The 23,525-nt window shown below is 41.4% G+C and overlaps 1 protein-coding gene across 4 annotated transcripts in view; it reads left to right on the top strand.

Moving 5' to 3' along the window:
- LOC119649588 (neurobeachin-like protein 1) overlaps window positions 1-23,525 on the top strand; it is a 204,629-nt gene that overhangs the window by 165,225 nt on the left and 15,879 nt on the right. For all 4 annotated transcript variants that reach the window (XM_038051797.1, XM_038051794.1, XM_038051795.1 and 1 more), the window contains 2 exons: window positions 3,109-3,547; window positions 3,601-3,715. In XM_038051797.1, the coding sequence (XP_037907725.1) occupies window positions 3,109-3,547; window positions 3,601-3,715 (554 nt within the window). The remainder of the gene's footprint in view (window positions 1-3,108; window positions 3,548-3,600; window positions 3,716-23,525) is intronic.

Raw genomic sequence — 23,525 nt, 5'->3', positions numbered from 1 at the left:
GCCCATCATCCTGCTCTCGAGTTCGATGTTCAGATACCCCGACACCACTCTCCTGTCGCTCGCAAGCCTACCAAGTTCAACTTTCGTAAGGTGACCTTCGAAGGTCTGAATTCAGCCCTGGCATCAATCAACTGGGTCCCCCTCCTCTCTCCATTTACGTGCGGCCAAGCACTCAACACTTTCTATACCATTTTATCTGATCTTCTTCCTTGTTACGTTCCCTCCTCTTCTAAGCGCTTACGATCTTACTCTGTCTAGTTCACCACTGAAATTCACAAAAAACTACGTCAAAAACAGACTGCCAGGAAGTAGTTCCTGCCTTCTAGAAACGATGCTGACTTACTTTTTAAGGTTTTGTGTAAACACAAAACCTTATTAAAATCGGTTTACCGTCTGTCTGTCTGTCTGTCTGTCTGTCTGTCTGTCTGTCTGTCCGTCTGTCTGTCTGTCTGTCTGTCCGTCACACGCATTTTTCTCGGAAACGGTTACAGCGATTGACACCAAATTTGGTAGAAAGGTGGGAACTGTGAACGCTCACGCATACAGTGAGTTACATCCTTTTACGTTGAATTTAAGGGGGGGTCCCCATACATGCAAAAGGGGGGTGTAATTTTTTTTTTCATCAAATATAGTTATGTGGGGTATCAAATTAAAGGTCTCGGTTAGTACTTTTCGAAGTTAGTTTTGACATTTGTTGGAAAGGTGGGGAGTGCGGGGGGTTGAAAGTGACCATTCCTTTACGGGGGCCATTCTCAGAAACTACCCAACCGAAAAATCTGAAAAAAATCAAGAAGCTGCCACTATATGGTGCCTGGGCTCCGAAATACCTTCCACACTGATATCTGCACAAATAAAGTTAATAATAGTATATTACTATAATTTTTAGTAATTCGCTGCAAAACCCCCCTTAAGTTCATGCTAGGACGACGAAATTTCGCAACAATATAGGGTGTAACATAGAGCATGATGTTACCAAGTTTCGTGGAAATCGCACTATTGCTAACAAAGTTATAATACGTCAAAGTTGTCGCTTCTTTGCAAATTCAAGGCTATAAATGTCAATATCATCCGAAAGTGGATATTCTCACATAATATTGTATATGCATATATTACATGCTACGTACTAAGAAATGCACAAAACCTTTCGTAACTGAAGCGTCCAGCTTCCGGTTTCCCGACTTGTTTTCAAATCTCTTCGTTCCTCGGTCAAATCCTTAATATGTAAGTCCAGAAACGAATATTTGTCCAGTGTGGAAGACTCACTAAAGTGCGGAAACCTGAAACATTTCTGGTCCCACATTCGCAGCTCCCGCTGCCCTGCCCAGTTATCCACTCCGTCCATTAAATTCTCTGGCTTCTCAGCTAACTCCCCCAACTATCTTGTTATTTACTCTGCGCTACTTTTCGTCAGTCTATGTCCCCCCTCCTTCCTCCGAATCCCTTCCGATAGTGGATGTAGCCTGCCCCGCATCACCTACCATTCCTCTTCTTACCCCTATCCTTGCCGAGTACCAAAACTTGATGCCAAGGTCGGACCTGGCTACGATGGTCTTCCAAACCTCTTTTTGCTAAAAACTGGTAAGTCTGTCCCCTACCACTTGTTTTCAACAAAAGCCTCGAAGAGAATCATTTCCCGGCTTGTGGAAAGAGGCTCTCATCATCCCCATTCTCAAAAGTAGCGATCGTACGCTTATCGAGAATTACCGTCCCATTTCCCTCATCTCCTCCTGTTCCAAAATCCTGGAAAGATATGTCAACGACTGGTTGTCCGCCTATTTTGGCCAACACATAGTGAAAGAGCAACACGGTTTTGTTAAATGTAGGTCCACTGCCTCCAACCTGCTTGACTTTACCAACTTTGTCGCCCAATATCTTAATTCACGACCAGAAGTGCATACCATTTACACTGACTTCGCTAAACCCTTTCACACTGTAAATCACAAGATACTTTTATCCAAAATCCCGTCTCTGAACGTTTCCATACCACTTGTTTTATGGCTTGCCTCTTACCTTTCCAACCGATCCTGCCGCGTCTCTTTCGACGACTGTACTTCCCGCTCCTTCTCCTCCTCTTCTGGCGTCCCACAGGGATTTATTCAGGGTCCTTTGTTATTTTTTATTAACGACCTTCCTCCCCTCCTTACTTGTCCCTGTTTGCTCTATTCAAACGACCTTAAGCAATTTTCCGCTATATCGTCGCCTATGGACTGTGTTTCCCTTCAATCTAACCTGGACACTCTGGTTCGTTGGTGCTCGACTAAAATCCTCACCGACTTCTTTCTCCTGCTCTCTTAACGGACATTCCTTATCCTGCTTAAATTCCACTCAAGATCTCGGAGTCACTTTTGACAATAAGCTCCGCTTTGACACCCATTGCCTCGATGTCATCAATCGAGCAGCAAAATTGTCAGGCTTTATACTTCGCTCCTCCTCTGATTTTAACTCCATCCAACCCTCCTTAGCTCTCTTCAATTCCCTCGTGAGGAATACCCTCGAGTATTGCTCCGTGATCTGGTCAGCCTCCCGTACCTATGATTGTCTTGCGCTTGAAAATGAGCAACGTAAATTCACCCGTTCCCTCTTCTTTAAGAAAAGCTTCCCTCGTGTGGACTACCCCTCCCGCCTCCGCTTTCTGAACCTTCCCTTCCTACAACAGCGTAGGTCCTATCTGGATCTATGCACATTTTTTAAACTTTCCTCAGGTCTGATGGACTTCTCCGCCCCTGACGACATCACCTGCTGTCCTGCGTCTTATAACACACGTAGCGCAGACACTTCCAACGTGCCCTTCGTGGAGCTCGAAGTCTACTTTCATTCCCCGATTCCTAGGCTTTGCCGAAATTACAACGCAGAACCACTTGGTCCTTTTAACTTCTCTACTTTAAGTAGTTTTAAACGTAGGATAAGATTTTTGCTTTCTCCTCCTCTTGAGGACAATAATTAATTGGAGTTCTGTTTGTTGTCCGTTAAATTGAATAAATAAATAAATTACCTCCTTAGTAGAGGAAGTAGGGGATGAATTGTTGCAACTTTCATCAAACCAACGCTACATTATTCACAAACTTATAATGCAACAAATATATTTTCTATTTAAACAATTTCTTTCAGAAATCGGAAGCGAATATTCGGCCCGATCCATCCCTCACTTAACCTCAGCTCCCACATGTTCGACGTTAGCATTGATGGTAAATATCTTTATGCGGCCGGAATATGGGACAATTCACTACGCGTCTATAGTTTACATAAGGGCAAAACTATAGCCTCAGTTACAAGACATTTAGGCTTGATAACTTGCTTAGCTCTAGACAACTGCGGTTCGTATTTAGTGACGGGTTCGAAAGATTGCACTTGCATTGTGTGGAGTTTGAGTGGTGCCAATGGTTCAATACCGGGAACAGCCAATCAACCAAGCAGTAATAATGTGCCACAATTGAACACAAATAATAGTGTTACCCCGAAACCCATCACGACGCTTTATGGACATGATGATTCAATATCATGTGTTGCCATTTACACGGAGCTCGATCTCGTTGTTTCAGGATCATTGGTAATGCTAGCATAGTACCATTGGAATTCAGGTTTAACTTGGCGTCATTTCAGGATGGAACGGTGAATGTTTATACAATAAAAGATGGACAATTTGTCAGATCTCTCAAGCCAGTAGGCTGCACGGAACCGTACGTCCAGATTTCGTTCATAACAATCTCCTATCAAGGTAAGTAACACATTTAGCTTTGATTTCTGATTTTTAATTTCATCAATAGTAAACATGTTTTATATCTATCTCCTGGCTAATGTTAGAGTTAGAAAAGTTACGATATAAATTATGTAGGCATATGAAAACAAAAACGAAAAGATATTCATGTTGTCAGGTTGATGCCAACAATTTTGTATCGCTTACGGCACCAGCCGCGTCATCATCAATAAACGCGAAATTAACAATGGATAAGCTACACATTAAGTGGATATTCTCACCTAATATATGTACATACATTACGTGCTAGGTACTAATGGGACAAATATCTACTCAAATGTTTTTATAAAACAAATACACAAAACCTATCATACCTGAAGGGTCCAGCTTCGAGTTTCCCGAATTATTGCTTTTATGATGGGTGGTTTCGGATTGATATCCGCGCCTCAGGCTTTTCATTATTTTGTAGGCTTGTCTTGTGTTGTCTCTCGCAGTACTGGCGTGACTTTTCTTCAATTCCTCGTCAAAATGTTTCGTTTCTTTTGCCTTAATAATTGATTAGCTCATACGAGCAGATTTCTCTCTTTTTCCTTGTGTTTCGCTCTATAGGTTGTCTGTATGCCTCATTTTTCTTGTCAAGCGCTTCCTGGCATTTATTTTCAAACCAATCGTGTCTCTGGCGCCGGGATTCATATCTAATCACATCTTCTGTTTTAGCGGTAGAAAAACTTTTTTGTTGCGCAAAGAGAGAAGGAATATTGATGAATGTTTGGCAGTCATCCCAAAAGGCCCAGCTGACTTCTAAAACGCAGAGGAGAGTCGTAACGTAAATGGTCAAACGGGGGAGCGTAAGTTGAGTACGTCATGGTACAAAATGCACCATGAAAAAGGCATTGGTGAAGAAAAACAGAAGCCGCTGGTTGAAATAGCATGCAAGTGGCCGTAAGGCCATCGATTGTCTCCTTCGGAACTCTTTCTTCTGGGCCCTGTAGATTTTGACTGGTACTTCCAATTATTCGTAAATCCTCGGAATCTGTCGCCTTTCCAAAGAATGAAGGACTGGACTTGATGTCTAAACACTAAGAACGCCAAATCTGCTAGCGGGTTGAGGTTCTTTGACCCACATGGAGTTTATGGCAACCATAAACTTAATTACCTAACTTTTTCCCAATACCACTTTCAATCCATTCAGTGTGTATCAATGAGATCGTGAAATTATTCCTCCACATTCTGATGTTAAACTTATCGTTTGTCCTAAATTTGTAAATAATATATCCGGAAATTGGAAGCCGAACGCTTCAGGTATGAAAGGTTTTGTGTATTTCTTATATAAGCTTATGTAAGAATATTTAAGTCCCCATTTCCCCCTTTTATATCTAGCTTGTAATGTTTATGCATTTAGTTTGTGAGACCATCCGCTTTAGTATGATACTGACAATCAAAGTCCTCGAATACAAGAAATTTGTACAAAACTGATAACTTTGAACTATTATAACTGTGCAAGTTATGCTGTGATTTGCACCAAATTTGACTCTATAGTATATTATAACTTTCTTTAAACAGGTATCAATATGGATTGTGTTTTGAAGCCCAGAGACCATGTGTATGGACCAGTATATTTCTTTTCAGATATTTAGATTGAGAGGGGGTCTTGAAGTAACTGACCTTTTTCGGACACCGCACTCCTCCCATTTGCAACCAATGTCAACACTAATGTCGGTTTCCGAAATTACTAACCAAGACCTCCCCCCTATCCCACATGACTATACTCGGTGAAAAATAAATTTAGCAAAAAACTGAACTCGTTAGAGGCTCCAGCGGCGGCTACCCAGAACGCAGCTACACGCCGCGTACCAACATATACCTCTCAGTTCTCCCAGCATCGCGGAATCACAAACTGATTCCGCATCAACTCAAACTAGCGGCGGCAAACTTTTCAACCATATACACTTACGGCTACAGGCAACTGGATGTAAGTCTGGGACTTCAACGAACATTCTCATGGTTTGTTGTTGTTATGGACATCAGCAGCCCCACATTAGGCGTAGACTTTCTAGGCGACTATGGATTGGTAGTGGATCTACTGAATACTTCCCTTATAGATCCCGTAACTCCACTCCGCTCAGGTCTTCAGAAAAACTTGCCACCTACGCTACTATCAGTCCTTCAATCATTTTTGAAGAAATTACCGATCCTTGCATTCGCCCACTTCTTCAAAAATTCAGCAACATAACTACCGAAAGTTGTCTCTCACAGCCAGCTAAGCATGATGTACAGCATCACATCCACACTACTGGTTATCTGCTCTTTTCTAAGGTACGACCATTATCACCCCAGAAGCTCACTGTTGCTAAGAAAGCAGGGTATTTTCAGACCATCAAATGTCCTCTGGTCCAGTACACACGATCCCAAAGTCCAACGGCGAATGGAGACGTCTGCGAATACAGACGTCTGAATGTTCAAACCATTCCAGACCGCTACCCTATACTGCTCATACACGACTTTGCGCATAACCTCGCACCGTGTATTCACGACGTTGGACTTAGTCAAAGCGCACCATCAAATCCCTGTAGTTCCCGAAGATATTCCGAAAACGGCGATATGTACACCCTTCGGACGGGTTCACACGGATACCTTTTGGTCTGTGCAATGCGGCGCAAACTTTTCAGAGGTTCATCCACTCGGTCCTGCGAAACCTTAACTTTTGTTTTGTGTACTTGGATGATGTTTTAGTTGCTTCCTCCTCTGAGTCTGAGCATTTAGAACAGCTCGAATACATTTTTTAACGTCTTCTTGAGGCCGGTTTTATATTTAACGTTGAAAAGTGAAAATTCCTTCTATGGCAGGTGAAGTTTTTAAGCCATACGATTCCCCTGAGGGAATTCAACTAGATCCAGATCAGGGCCAGGCCATCACAGACTTCCGACAAGCTAAAACTTCTATCGTCGTTTCTTGCACAAAGCCGGACAACATCAAGCTATCCTCAATGCCTACTTGTCTGGACCTAAGACCAAAAACTCACGCGTGCATGGCAATAAAGTAGTGCCAAGCCGTTCACAGTGTTCACGCACCACATACCTCTTACCTTCGCTTTTAGGCCAAAACCCGACAAAGCGTCCCCTCGCAAACTCCGGCATCTGAGCTTCATAAGCTAATTTACTTCGGACATCCAGCACATGTCCGGCAAGGATAATGTAGTTTCAAACGCTTTGTCACGCGTTTCTGAGGTTAAAATCCCTGCCACGGTCGATTTTTCGGCGATCGGAAGCTCGGAAGCACAGAAGAATGATGCGGTACTTCAAAGCCTCAGGGACAACTCCAAATACAAATTTCGGGAGTTTCCACTTTTCGTCTCAACTTCCCAAATACTCTGCGATACCTCTGAAGAGGGACCTAAATATATATTCCGACCGCTTTTCGCAAGGAAATATTCCATGCAGTACATGATCTTGCGCATCCCGGCATTTGGACAACGAATGGGCTTGTCATTAACAAATATTTAGGATTTGTTAGTATTGATGAAGATAACAAGTGGTTCCCGAAATATCGGTATTTGAAAAAAAATATAAATCAACACTAGCGAATAGGAAAAACAAGTTTTTATTATTTTAAATATTTCCGGTTCAATAAATAAAAATGTTAACTCCTGTGCCAGGCATCGCGTGCCAGAAGTGTAAAGTCACCAAACGCATACAGAAGGAAGTAAGCTCATTACCTCGGCCTACAAAGCGTTTTCACACAATCTACATCGACATTATTGGCCCCTTGCGAGATTCGTATGGCTTGATGTATTGTGGTGGAATGGAGCAATACCTTTGGCCGTCATTTCCGCATAATTGTACGCTGAGGCCTTTTGTCGAGAAGGGATCCCAAGCTTTGAAGTTCCGGCCGAGGTCATTACTGACCAAGGAATGCAGTTTGAGTCTACCCTGTTCTCGGAGTTGAGCGAATTCCTCGACTTTAAACGCCATTGGGCGACTGCGTACCACCCGCAATCCAACGAAATGCTGGAACACTGGCGTCGGACACTGAAAGGGCGCAGATCGAATGTCACGCGCCGTGCACCCCCTTTTCCCGAGACCGTGTGGCGGCGCTGCAGTGTGGAGCCGGTTAGCGTAGATTCGTCTGAGCCCCGCACCAGAGTGGCGTAATTCAACACGAAGCGAAACTCACCGACCTGAGTTGTTCCCCTACTTGTTGGTAGCGGATTGGTTGGTTTTTATGTTTATTTTTTATAGAAGTTTTCCTTTTTTACGTGTTTAGCACTGGAATAACCCCGTAAGCGGGGAAAAGGTTTGGAAAGTTTTTTCTCATATTGCAGCTTGTAAGAAATATTGTCAGAAAATGTATTGTCATTATGAGCAAAACTTTTCGAGTTATACACAATTGAATCTCTACGGAAAGCACAACGCAGAGAATTCGTCGGAGGATGAAGTAGAAGGATGCTTTGAAGCATGCAGCAGCTGCAGACGAGTTGTTTTATGAAGCTAGAATTGACTTTTCCATGCGTTTCTTTTCAAAGCTTTTTTTAAGTTCGTAGTCAAAATTACTCGAAAATCTCTGAACCGATTTCACTTAAATTTTGCACACTTACTTTACATATTAAATACCCGATTCTCAACAGAGGATCTATTTTTTTCCAATTACAACTTATTTTTTTGAAGAGAGATTTTTTTAGTAGAACCTTACCAAGAATTCAAAAATGAATATTTTGTTAATTCCTTATTTTAAATCCAGGATAAGCTTACGTACTTAAAGTATCTTTTTGGTTTTCGAATTTTGGAAGAAGCAATCATGAATTATCCTGACTACTGGATGCAAACTTTTTTTTATATGGTTCTCATCATTACCACTGGCTTAATTCTCAATATTTTCTGCATTAGATTCTGAAAAAATGCTTAACAATGTAGACAAGTTAAAAAAAAAACAATAATAAATAAGATCTTCTTCTTTTTCTTCAGCCTTTGTCCCGTTCACAAGCGGGGTCGACTCGTCGTGATCGGTTTCGCCATTTGGCTCTACCGAATGCCTGATCTGGGTGCAATCCCGAGGCTTTTAAATCACCATCAAGCGTATCAAGCCACCGTTGTTTAGGCCTGGCTTTTGGTCGTTTACCATCGACGTCGATGTTCAGACCAATCTTGGCAGGTGAATTCTCGTTAGCACGAATTGCGGGACCATACCATCGAAGACGCCTCTCCCGCAACTTTTCCACGATCGGTGCAATCCCATAACGATCGCGGATATCCTCTTTTCGGATGTGATCAAATCATGTCACGCCACTAGTCCAACGTAACATCTTCGTCTCCATTACCGCAAGGTGCCGTTCATTGTCTTTTATAGTTGGCCAACAATCAGAACCATAGAGGGCGACAGGACGGACAACATTGCGGTAAATTTTAGATTTGTGACGTTCGTTGATACTTTGTAAAAATTGTTTTTAAGAAAAAATGCATACCAGAAAAGGCATTTTTTCTTAAAAGCAAACCCTTTTCCCCCCCTTAAGGCAAGGAAACTAAAGAGTACAATCATAATAACTATTACAACACTGAAGAGGCGCAGTTTTTTCATTATTGGATATGATGTAATGTTTGTTAGTTTTTCGCTCTAATTATTTTAATACAGATACAATCTTTCGGGAATCATCTGATCCCTTCTTCGTATCTTACGCTTCCTGGAATATCGTATACCCGATCAAGTCTCGGCCCAAATTGCCTACATACGCTTTTTAGCTCCTCACTCATATTGTTCATTTGTCCGGAAATGTCCTTCAGGCTATCCTTGATATTATGGGGTTTTGCATTCACCCTTGCTTCAATTGGGAACTTTTAGATAGTATACTACAACCTAAATTAGACAATGGCAAAAACCTGGAAGTCAGTGAAAGAGCAGGTTGTTGTGAGGCTAAAGTCTGTCTTTACCTCGCATAGTAAGTAAGGCTGAATCCTGCTGTCTTTTACGGCCTCTCAAAGATCTAGAGCACCACTACAGTCTCCATGTTGTGAATGTAGATATCTGTCCTAATGGAACTGCATTACATCTCCTTCGTGACTTACGACTCCGAGGGTCATGAGTGAGGAGGCAATTTATTTATGTTTTCATCCTCCCAAAAATTTCTGTCGTTTGCATCCAAACTGCTCAATATATGTTATTAATATCCTTAATATACCTTTAAGATTTCCGGCGCGAAGTAACTCGACAATGGCCGCTATTTAATTTTGTTCCCGGCTTATGGTTGGCTAGGTCACAACGTACTTATCATAGAAAAATAGTTAATATTCCAAATGAGGCTATTTGATAGGATGTTTTAAATCTAAGTGGGGTAAACTCCATTACTTCTATAGAAATGAAACTTGTCATAGGAAGTTGAATCTAAATCCTGAAAGAAATTCAAATCGAATAAAGCGTTATCACCAAGATTATAAGAAAAGGGTTCTACAATGTATGCATGTGTACATATCCACGACATAAGACACAAATCGCATAAAAGAAGGTTATTCAACTTAAAAAGTCAATTTATGAAAGTATCACGTATCATAAAGTGGTCTAACAGCAAACTTTCGAGGGTGTTAAAAATGCTGATTTAGGAGCCCGTTTCTATGCATTTTCTTATCTTGAATGGATTGAAGCAGCTTGATTGGAAAATCAATCCATTCAGTGAATGCACTTAGGACATATAATATCCACCAGATAGCATTACACCTTGTCCGTTACTCATAAAATATATATGTAGGCTTTCACAATGACTAAGTATTAGTCTACAATCTCACTCAGTAGCTCATCGCTGTTGCATCATGATACCTTCAATTATATAGTGGTCATGACTTCCCCATTTCCTATTTTTTGTGCATAGATCGATTTTCACATGAACTTTTTGCTTACTGTTTACAATAGGCGGCTTGCGACTTGATTGTATGACGCAATTTCCTAAAGGTTTTACGTTATAAGTCTCGTGTTTGGCACATTGGAGTATAATGTTCATTGACAACGCCTGAAAATGAATAGTTGGCAGAAAATATAGCGCTGCTAAAATTCCAATTAAGGGGGTTTTTGAATTTGTTCTAGGAATTTTTATTGTCACCAATGAGCGTCAAAACCATAGTTTTATCCCTAGCTGAAGTCCGCCTATTCACGGGATTTACCAATCTAAAAATGATTAGTAAAATTCCTTATTTTTAAAGATTCGGTATACTTATATTCGTTTTCTCCAATTTTTCAAGTCCTCTTGAAGTTTGAATCCTATTACGTAATGGAGTGATCTGTTGCATTCACATTCATACTTTAAATGTACAATTCATACGCTTTAGTTTGATCACTCCATTAAAAACCGTCTCATTTGATACAATCAAATATAATGTGTGCTTACCTTATCATGATTACAAAGTAAATTTTCGTTCCGAAAGAATTTACGGAAATGTTTATTTTTTCAACGTGTAGGGCTAGTGTTTAGCTTATTCGGTATAGTCAATGCTGGGTTTTCCTTATGTAGCCTCTTGAGGAAATAAACGATTTGATAATGATTCTTATCAAGAAGCAGATCGTGAGTAGCGATCCTATGCTAAGTCATCGAATGTAGTATCTTATCAGTAACAGTATTCATTCACGACTTCCTCAATGGCGCCATAAAAGAATTCATTAACTTTAAACACAGATGCAATAAGCAATGCAATATTGATGATTTTTAACTGCTGATGATTTTAAAATCTCTGTATAGGGGTTATTGGATCTAGGCTTCCCAGTCTAGGCGCCTATTGAAATTTAAATATTTTAATGTCCTCATTAGTTAATCAAAGTTCGAATCCATGATCGATATTCGCGATCCGCATCTTTTATCACAACTCAGCTTAATCGGGGTAAAATCTGGAAAGAATTTAAAGTCCAACGCACTCTCTGATAAGATTGCATTCTGGTACCAATACGATTCCTTCTTCTAATCGGAAGGCATGGAGAAATTCCGTAGACTCTTCTGGAGCAAGCTCCACTATTTCGTCGTAAATCTAAATATTCAGATATCTTTACACCAGCCTTAAATCTTGTTTCGCACCAATTTTCTATCCGCCAAACCCTACATACAACTCCGCTGAAGTATCTCATTGGCAGACACTTGTCCGCCTTTATCCTAGAAGGGTCGGGAATGTGGAAGGATGATTTTAGATTTAGATTATTAAAATCGGTTTACTGTCCGTCTGTCTGTCTGTGTTTTTTTTTCAAGGAGGTGGAAATCTTCAAAAGACTCTGGGCTGGGCACGTCAGAGTAGGGGATTTTTACCCACTAAAACCGCCCCCGACTCCCTATCTACCCCGTGGGGGGAGTTAGCTTACTTTAGCTAGGTCTTCTTCCGTCTACGCGCGGGATTTGTAACTGCGCCTTCCTTACTTCTTCTGCTTTCCACAGTTTATCCTGAATTACTGCGATCATGGAATTAATCGCATCTCAACCCTCCTCCCAACCAAGCTACCATTGTCCGGACAAAATTTTCCTGTGATAGCACTTCACTTAGAGTTTCCTCTAGGTTCCTCCTTTCTTGCGCGAATCTGGGACATTAAAAGAATACGTGCGCTGGGTGCTGCATACAACAAGGTAGAACTCTGTCTGTCTGGCTGTCTGTCCGTTACACGCATTTTTCTCGGAGACTGTTGCAGCGATTAACATCAAATTTGCTGGATAGGTGGGAACTGTGAACGCTCAGGCATTCAGTTCATGTTACGTCGAATTTAAGGAGAGGTCCTAATGCGTGCAAAACGGTGGTGTAAATGTTTTTCTCCAAATATAGTCATGTGGGGTATCAAATGAAAGTCTCGATTAATACTTTCCGAAACCGGTCTTAGTTTTGACATTTGTTGGAAAGGCGGGGAGTACGGGGGATCGAAAGTGATGATTTCTTTAACGGACCCATTCTCGAAACTACCCAACCCAAAAATCTGAAAAAATCAGGATGCTGCCATTATATGGTGCCTGGGCTCCGAAATATCTTCCACACCGATATCTGTTCAAATAAAGTTAATAATAGTATTATATATTACTATAATTTTTAGTAATTGGCTGTAAAACCCCCTTTAAGTTCATCTTAGCACGATGATATAGGTTATAACATAAGGCATGATCCTACCAAGTTTGGTAGAAATCGCACTTTTACTAACTAAGTTATAATAGGTCAAAGGTGTCGCTTCTTTGCAAATTCAAGACTATCAATGTCAATATCATTCGAAAGTGGATACTCTCACATAATAAATGCATATATTACGTGCTACGTACTAATGGGACCAATGTACACTCAAATGTCTTTATATAAGAAATATACCAAACCTTTCGTTCCTGAAGCGTCCAGCTTCCGGTCTCCCGGCTTGTTTGACACGTCATTATAAACAAACGCGTGAAGTTATCTTGAAGTGCCAAAACGCGTTTTGACAGTCAAGGTCTGCCGTTTAACCATGTCAAGTAAGCGTGCCTTGTGGTAGCCATCAGAAACAACCGATACCGTGTGCGCGTCTGTTACCGGTTGGCTTTCCACAGTATAAAAGCACATTGCCGGAAAAGGGAGAGGAGTACTCTCCAGGGCTTCACCATCTTACTTCGCTTAAGCCTAGAATTTCCGGTTTATATGGCTGGAATTCCAGCGCGCGTTTTGACAGTCAAGGTCTGCCGTTTAACCATGTCAAGTACGCGCCACAAGAACGACTCCAAATTATCAAAATTTATAATAAAAACAACGAGTCGGTTACGAAATGTTTACGCGAATTGCGCGGAATTTACTGTCGCGACAATCGTCTAGATGAGAAGACCATTGTTCGTATTGTAGAAAAGTTTGAGTGTTAGTTTACAATTTGAATGTGAAGCCCCCAAACAGAATGCGAAAGAAGTGATCGTCGTTTGTGTGTACACAAACCCTTAAAAAGGACCGGGGAAAAGTAGATTCTTCATTAATGAAATTTTAATACTTCAGCTGGCCCCGCTTGTGAACGGGACAAAGGCTGAAGAAAAAGAAGAAGACTCGAATGACAATTATTCTCGTTAATTATAACGTCAGCATTCTAAGCCATACAAATAAGATGTATGGCTTAGAATGCGGTAAATTCGCACGAAATTGATAAGTTTGAACTGCTATAACTTTGACGCTAATAGCCAGCTTTCCATGAAACTTGGCATACGTATGCCCGATACTGTCCTCTAAGCCTACGCAAAATTTAGTAGAGGAACTTAAGAGGGGGTTTTCAGGCAATTTCTAAAAGTTGGTAATATCCTATTAGTAAGTTTTTTTTGCGTAGATATCAAAATGAGACATCTTTCGAGGCTTAGATTTCACATAAGTGTTTTCCACGAAATCTTAAAAAGGACTGGCGGCTTTCACGAGAATGTTAATTATTCTCGTTAATTAAGACGTCAGCATCTTATTTGCATGACTTTAGAAGCAGTAAATTGGCGCGAAATTGCTAAATTTGAACTGCTATAACTTTGGCGCCAGATTTCCATGAAATTTGGCATGTGTATGTAAGATATTGTCCTCTATGCTGTTGCACAATTTGGTATTTCTAGGATAAACTTAAAGAGTGTTTTTCAGTCAGTTTCTAAAAGTTGATAGTAAGTTTATTTGAACAGATATCAGAATGGCATATATTTTGAGGCCTAGATTTCATCTAAGTGCACAACCCTGATTTTTTTTTCGAAGTTTTGGGTTGGGTAGTTTCCGAAAATGAGTCCTGTCTCACTTTAAGGGTATACATTTTGATTCCTTACTCGCGTACTTTACAATTCACAGAACTAATGTCAATTTCGGAAAGTGCTAACCGAGACCAACCACCAAATTTCGTTCGGATCGGTTTAGCCGTCTTGGAGAAAAGTGCATGTAGCAGACAGACAGTGAATCGAATTTAATAAAGTTTTGTTTTACACAAAACCTTAAAAGGGGGCGTTCTTAATGGAAAACCCTATAGTAGCTGCAGTGTTATGTACCACTGTAAAAGGGAAAAAACATCAATTCCAAATGAATCCCTGCTTTTTTTGTTACCCATAAATTCCGAGACAAGTTTACTTCGCTGTAATTAAACGATTTTCCCCCTTCTTTGTTAATAAATGTTTATCATGAGGATATTTATTGATATTCCGCAGTCCACGGTTTTCCTCGCTGAGCAGTTCTTCCTTGTCCAACTTTGTTCCCCTGACGTCCATTGAGTTCGATATCGTTCTTCCGTTTTCATAATTTGGTTACACTTTTTAGAATACTTACTTCAACCTTCATATTCCGCAAAACGTTATCCACATAACTCGTCCTCCTTTTTTTCAATGCCAACCCCCAATCCCCAAATTTTTTATTTATCTTATTACCTCAAGAAAATCAACGGCATTGCACCTTGTATTCATCTTTTCTTTTGGTGCACAGTTTATCGAACCTAGGCAACCTCAAAGTTTCTGTGAATCCTTAAGCAGCACCCATTCCATTCGTCTGAACGAAACGGACATACAGACTACCCATTCATTCATTGAATACAAAGCTAGAAAAGGAAAAGCTACACATATTAATATGTTATAATTGATTTTAGAGAAATTGGAATAGGTCGGGCTTGGGATTCAAATGTAGGTCATTAAAGTGATTGAATTGCATTGGACTGGCATTGAAATCAAACAAATAGACAATCGTATTTATTTTAGTTTAATTGGAGGAACTGAATGAAAGAAAAATACTACTAGATTGTTTTTTTGTTTATTGTGTTTATTTTTTATTTAATTCGATTGGAGTTTAGTTGATATTTTTCTTCTTTCGCCTTTATCCCACTCAGTAGCAGACTCATCTTGTCTGGATCAATTGTGCCACTTTTCTCAGTCATAGGCTTGGTCCGGGTGGAGTCGAGTTTACCCTATAAGGCCATCGTTGTTCCTTATCGAGAGCGATACTCAAGACAATCTTAACTGGTATGTTCTTGTTAGCTCGAATTACATGACCGTACCTGCTGTAAGTTAGGGTTTAAGAATAATTCAATCTTCCCTGCTTGTCCCAAAAGGCAACTATACGGGATAGAAATTTGTGGGCTAGCCACCTGGAAATTTTCAAACTTTATTACTACCGAAACGTCAACACCAGCTCAGATAGGGGCTGACCTCATGGCAACGACCTTTGACTGTCGAAAACGAACTATTATTGGTTTCTAGAATAAGCGCACGCTCCTCGAAAATTCTATCGAGAGACCTCAGAATATTCACTTCCTCCAATTCGAGCGGGAATTCCAGCTATATGAACTGGAAATTCTGGGCTTAAGCGAAGTAAGATGGTGGAGCCTTGGAGAGTACTCCTCTCCCTTTTCCGGCAATGTGCTTTTGTACTGTGGAAAACCAACCGGTAACAGACGCGCATTTTCTGATGACCACCACAAGGCACGCTCTCTTCCCTTGGGATTCGGTTTCTAACAGACTTCTGACTGGAAGACTTCAGTCCAGGTAAAGGATCATCACAATTGTACAGTATTATGCAACAATGGATACTGCCGATATAGTGGGGAAGGATTCTTTCTACGAAAAATTACATGCAGTTCAGGAATGGGCTGGTAAAAGTTAAATTGCGATTCTAATGGGTGATCTGAATGCGAAGGTGGGCTCTGACAACGCCTAACTCGGACATATGATAGGCAAGCACACTCTAAGCGACTGTAACGATAATGGAGAGAGGTTCGTGGATTTCTAGAACTTCCACTGCTCCGATATTGATGGCACATTGTCCGAGCACAGAGCCTGGTATAAGATCAGTTGAATTTCAGCTGACCGACACCGTACGAGCAATTGGATCAACCACTTTGTGATCAGCAGTAGGTTTAGAAGTTGTCTCATGGATGTGCGTAACAAAAGAAGTGCTGCCATCGGCCTCGAAAGGGATTACCAACTCTTACCTTTGTTTGCGTGTCTCACAAGTTTGGGGAGCTGGGACCCCCAAGTTCACCATCGACCAATAGCATGCCCAAGCTATCACTCGACAGTGGGAGAGCTATCTGGCTAATCGTATGTCTGACTAAACGCCTAAGAATACCGAAGAACGGGTGCTACATAGGTCGTCGGCCAAGTCCCGAAGGGACGTCCCAAGATCTGGTTGACTGCGGAATCGTAGAAGCGGATCGGTGACCGAAAGGCGTTGAAGGCTCTATTGATGGCTGCGGGTGATAGCGGGCGTGACGCGCTCGAACTTCGATACCATGCCAAATCCCAAGAAGTTCAGCTTGGTGTTCACCGTGACAACAGAGAATTTAATCACAAAAGTGCTTCCATGGTGTCGCCAGGTCCGATGGTCCTGTGAAGGACGTCATCGGTCGACTTCTCATCCACGATGTCAAGAAATTCAAGAGGTGGAAATAACACTTCACCACTGTCCTTAACTGTTTCACGTCTGGTGAGGTTCCTCCTCTTGCAGAAAAAATGCCTTGTCTAAAATATGGAAGCGCACTTACCTCAACAAGTTGTGTTCTGTGCTAGTGTTTTTGAAAGTTTAGTTTGTAAAACAAAATCTTGTTAAAATCGGGTCAATATCTGTCTGTCTGTCATAAGCATTTTTCTCAGAAACGATCATACCTATTGACATGAAATTTCGTAAGAAGGCGAGAACTGTGAACGCCCAGATGTGCAGTTTGTTACATCTTCCTACATTGAGTTTCAGGGGGGGGGGGGAGTCTTCATATATGCAAAAGGGAGTGTACAATTTTTTTTTCACAAAATGTAGTCATGTTGGGGGTCAAATGAAAGGTTCCAATTAGTACTTTGCGGAGCCATTTGTTATGGAATCCTTGCCGCAGCTAGCAGCTAGATGACTCCGATTTACGGGTTAGAGCAGCGTGAGGCGCTATAGCTCTAGCCAGGTGCGGTGGTAAATACGGGATCAGGGGCGAGCAGCTAAATAGCTTTAACTCGGCTTCCAGTGCAGCGTGGGTGCTGTAGCACTGGCCTGACCCGTGGGGAAGATGGAGAAGCTAGGAAGCTATCCTCCTTATCCCAATCTAGGAGAAGCTGAAAAGCTATACTTTTGAGCAGCAAGAAAACTGCTGAAGCTCAGTTAGATATGGAATGAATTTTATTTGTAAATTCTCGCCTTTTATACAATTTGAAATTCTTACAGGACTAATTTCTTACCTGCCTAAATTATTATTCCTAGTTTACAAAATATTGGGTCGATGTCATAAGTTGCAAGTGCACAGATCATTGTGCATTGCTATAGTACATTTTATTTGTACAATTGTACTGTGAATTCATATTTTGTTAACAATTTATGGTTTGTAAATTATTATTATTATTATTATGTATCATGACACATTCTTAGTTTTGTCATTTGTTGCAAAGACGGGGTGTGCGGGGGGATCCATTCTCAGAAACTACCCAACCCAAAAATCTGAAAAAAATCATGAAACTGCTTCTATGTGTCCAGGCCTCAAAATACTTTCCATTTCGATATCGACTCCAATTAAGTTAATAATACTATATCACTATGTTTTTTGAGGAAATTGACTATAAAACCTTAAGTTTTTCCTAGAGTTACAACAATATAGACTATAGTAGAAAGCAGGGGGTACTTAGTTGAATCTATTCCGCGGAGATGTGAAGCAGTAAACAAGTCAGGAAACCGGAAGCTGGACGCTTCAGGTAGGAAAGGTTTTATGTATTTCTTAGTACGTAGCACGTAATATATGCATATATTATGTGAGAATATCCACTTTCGGATGATATTGACATTAATAGTCTTGAATTTGCAAAGAAGTGACAACTTTGACGTATTATAACTTTGTTAGTAATAGTACGATTTCCACCAAACTTGGTGAGATGCTCTATGTTATACCCTATATTGTGGTGCTAGCATGAACTTAAGGGGGATTTTATAGCCAATTACCAAAAATTATAGTAATATAGTATTATTAACTTTATTTGTACAGATATCAGTATGGAAGGTATTTCGAAGCCCAGGCACCATATAGTGGCAGCCTCCTGATTTTTTTCAAATTTTTCGATTGAGTAGTTTCTGAGAATGGCCCCCTTAAAGGAATGATCACTTTCAACCCCTCGTACTCCCCACCTTTCTAACAAATGTCAAAACTAAGACCGACGTCGAAAAGTACTAACCGAGACCCTTAATTTGATGACTATATTTGGGAAAAAAATGTACACCCCCCTTTTGCATGTATGGGGCCCCCTTAAATTCGTCGTAAAAGGATGTAACTCACTGTATGCGTGAGCGTTCACAGTTCCCAGCTTTCTACCAAATTTGGTGTCGATCGCTATAACCGTCTCCGAAGAAAATGCGTGTGAGGGACAGACAGACGGGCAGACAAACAGACAGTAAACCGATTTTTTTGTGTTTACACAAAACCTTAAAAAGACTAAAACCTATTCAAGATGTTACAAAAAATTACTGCCTTTTTCATGTATGTATATTAGAATAGATGAGACTAAATGTCATACGTGATTGTTTTCAAATTTTTCAATTTAACTGTCTGAGAATGGGCACTCGCTTGCACTGATACCCCCATTTGGGTATATTTGGAGATATATTTCGCTTATATGGGGAATTCCCTTTAACGTCACCGTGAAGTTCATCGGAACACGGAGGTTCATAGTTCTAAAATCAATACCTGAAAGAGGTAATGTTTGTACGTGTTCAATGGAAACATCGGCCGAATTTAACTTAAGAATTACTTGGTCGGCACTGTCGAAACTTTGGATCGAATTTGAAACCAAATGGTTTCAACTTCGATCAAACAAGTGCCCATACACGTATGAATTTTTCCGGTTCCAAAGGTAGTCTCAAAATTAAAATCTGCAATAATTCTCCAAATACTACTAAAATTGTCAACCAAGGTCAGGAACAGGTTTGGAGATCGTTTCGACCGTGAAAGAGCCCTTTTACACGTGGAATAACCAAATACCATGCCAACATTATTAATCATTTGCGCGTCAATTCCAGTCTCCTACGAACCTCATATGCATGCAAATATAAGCGGTGAATCAACGTTTTCGTCATCAAGAAGCCTTTCGAATTTTAAAGTGCTTTCCATCCTTTCACCCAGAATCTTCAACGTCCGTATGCCAAAAAAGTTTCCCCCCAAGCAAGTCAGTCACCTCCAACAACTTTGTCTAAATCTTAATTCCAAAGTTGCTAAGCGTTAACTCTTTGAATTGTTTCTCTTGCATTACAAATTCCAAGTAAAGAATTTCTGATCCCAATTTCAATTCAATGTGACGAATTTTGATCAACCCACAAATGCTGGTAATTGTTTCACCGATACTCGTGGCGGTCTAATTTGCTATTCCGGTCGTAATTTCGGTATCTATTGATATCCGCCGGTGAAATCAACAATTCGTGGTACGCAATTTCAAATTTTCTTGCTGAATTGTTTAATAATAACAGCGGGAGTGCTATACTCTCAGAATAAAGTTGGCTTAATGAGGTATTCGGATGCCACAGTGGGACATAGAAGGTCACCAAAGCTATTCAAAGAAGTGAACATACATATAAATATACATGTATGCATCTTCATCTTAAATTCCTGGAATTGTATCTAAGATTGATTTCTAAGCAAACATAAGTCTTTTCACGGAAAATATTGTCTGAGAACAGACACACAACAAGATTATCTTAGCTGTAAATTCGCTGAAGGATTCAGTGGAACTGTTTTGAATTTGTTGAATTTTATTTGGGGATAGCAGATTCCCAAGCTTTGAAGGTGCAACTAAGGATTTTTGCCTCCGGTACTGTACACACTTCTTACAGCAACTTCTTCAGCAAACTTGGGTATTTGGTTTTCCTTGAATCTTTAGATGAAGTACTTCATTTGAAGTTAACATAAATGTAGTATGCTGGTCCCAAGCCCAGGTAAAGGAGGAGGGTTTGAGGCAACGTACTCTGTACTATCCTCAGTAAAACAAAAATAAAATGCTGAGATCAGGGAAAGAGATAAATAGAGTATAGTTGGAGTTATTCTACTATGCTAAATCCTACCTGATCTCTCTTGGTGACAGGCCCCGCGACAGGTCGACCAAGAAAATGCATAGAATGTCGTTACAAACATGATGATCGGATTAAGTCACAGGCCTCGGAGAAATGCTAGGGCGTCCACCTCAGTCGACGCGGCAGGACGGGCCCCGGTCCTGTCGAGAAATGGGCAAGGGTTCTTCACGCATGGACGGCGTCAGGACGTAAGCAAATTAGTCCGCACACAACGAACAAACCAAATACGTGTCTGCACGCTAAATGTTGGTACCCTAACTGGAAAGACCGAGGAACTCGCAAGAGCCCTTCGGAGAAGGTGCATTGACATCTGCGCTCTGCAAGAAACCCGATGGTCTGGTTCCAAAAGCTGCGACATTGAACGCGAACGCGGTAAAAATGGCTACAAACTTCTCTATTTTGGTAACCCACACACTCAATATGGTGTTGGCATTGCCATCTCAGAGGGTTTCCGTGATGCCATTAAAGAAGTCGAACGATTTGATGATCGGCTGATGAAGCTCACCATTATATCAGCTGATCGCACTATTCACTTCTTCACCGCGTATGCACCACAGACAGGCCGACCTGATGCCGAGAAAGATGCCTTCTGGCAACTTCTCGATGAAAAGACTTGTCACGTGCCTGCTGACGATTACATAATCATTGCCGGCGACCTTAATGGTCATGTGGGTGAAAAGGCAGACGGTAACCGGTGCCATGGGGGAAAGGGGTTCGGAGCGCGCAATGAAGCTGGCGAGCGTATAATCGATTTTGCGGACACCCATGACCTTGTACTTACGAATACATGGTTCATCAAACGATTGTCTCATCTTCCCACATTTTATAGTGGGAGCAATAAAACGCAAATCGACCATATTCTCATAAGACGCCAACATTTTACCACTGTCACTCATTGCAAAGTCGTTCCCTATGAGACCATCGCACCTCAGCATCGGCCGTTGATTGCTGTCCTGCGAATTAAGCCACCGATAAAACGGCGTGAGGAACGCACTGGCCCGCCGCGCATTAAATGGTGGCGATTTGGTGAGAAGAATGAAGAAACGGTCTCACTCATACGATTGCCAACCATTACGAATGTGGAAGAATCATGGAACCAAATGAAAGACACGATCCACAAAGCGGCCTCTGCAACCCTCGGGGTCACTAAGCCGGGTAAACGGTACATCAACCGAGATACTTGGCTTTGGAATGATGATGTTGAAATGAAGGTCCGTGAAAAGAAACGCCTCTACCACAAATTTCTCGACGATAAAACGCCTGCTAATTGGCAAATTTATAAGAATGCCAACCGGGAAGCAAAGAAAGCGGTCACCAGTCAGTGCAACTGAAGTCGAGGAGGCAATAAAACAAATGAAATCGGGGAAAGCAACAGGACCTGACGACATCGCATCTGAGCTCTGGAAAGCGAAGAGCTGGGACCCAACACTGTGGCTCAGTGAATTCTTTAACCGGGTTATTCAGGAAGGAAGAACGCCATCTGACTGGCAAGAAAGTACCACTGTTCCAATATGGAAAAAGAAAGGTAGTCCAGCAGAATGTTCAAATTACCGTCCGATCCGGTTACTTTCGCATACCATGAAGATTTTTGAACGCATTCTTGATAACCGTATTCGCGAAATCGTTGAAATAACCGTGAATCAAGCCGGATTTGTCAAGAACTGCGGAACTACTGACGCAATACACGCTGCGCGGTTACTCATGGAGAAACACCGTGAGAAGCATCGCCCTCTTTACATTGCCTTTCTGGATCTAGAGAAAGCATTTGACCGTGTACCACACGAACTCATCTGGTATGCTTTACGACAACACTTCGTGCCAGAAGAACTCGTGCGCTGGGTTCAATTGCTCTACCACGACCCGAAAAGTAAAGTTCGAAGTATGGCGCGTGTATCAAAACCGCTTCGTGTCTCTGTTGGAGTTCATCAAGGAAGTGCCCTCTCACCACTCCTCTTTGTCCTTGTTATGGACACCGTCACACGGGATATCCAACGTCCAGCGCCCTGCACACTGCTTTATGCAGATGATGTTTTCCTAGCATCTGATAGCAAAAATGATCTCGAGCAACTTGTTCAAAAATGGAATGATCGCCTCTTGCAAAACGGTCTCAGATTGAATTTAAACAAAACTGAATTTTTGACGACCGATCCCCATGAAACAGGCACAATCACTGTCAGCGGCAGTGATCTGCCCAGAACTGAGCGATTTAAATACCTCGGGGTCAACGCTATCAGCCAATGGAGAACTGCGTTATGAAATTGCTTCACGCATTAACGCAACCTGGATGAAGTGGCGTTCCACAACTGGTGTCCTTTGTGATCGACGTATCAACGAACGTCCAAATCTAAAATTTACCGCAATGTCGTCCGTCCAGTCGCTCTCTATGGTTCTGAGTGTTGGCCGACCATAAAAGACAATGAACGGCGTCTTGCGGTAATGGAGACGAAAATGCTACGTTGGATTAGTGGCGTCACACGTTTAGATCACATCCGAAATGAGGATATCCGCAATCGTTATGGGGTTGCACCGATCGTGGAAAAGTTGCGGGAGAGACGTCTTCGATGGTATGATCACGCAATTCGTGCAAACGAGAATTCACTTGCAAAGATTGGTCTGAACATCGAAGTCGATGGTAAACGACCAAAAAGCAGACCTAAGCAACGGTGGCTTGATACGCTGGATGGGGATTTGAAAGCCTCGAGATTGCACCCAGATCAGGCATTCGATAGAGCCAAATGGCGAAGCCGATCACGACGAGCCGACCCCGCTTGTGAACGGGATAAAGGCTGAAGAAAAAGAAGAAGAAGATAAATGCAGATTCACAAATATCGATCTATGAATTTCGACACCATTTAAAAATT

Source organism: Hermetia illucens, chromosome 2, assembly GCF_905115235.1.
Source record: "Hermetia illucens chromosome 2, iHerIll2.2.curated.20191125, whole genome shotgun sequence".
Taxonomy (NCBI): Eukaryota; Metazoa; Arthropoda; class Insecta; order Diptera; family Stratiomyidae; genus Hermetia; species Hermetia illucens.
This window is presented reverse-complemented; position numbering and strand designations above follow the sequence as displayed.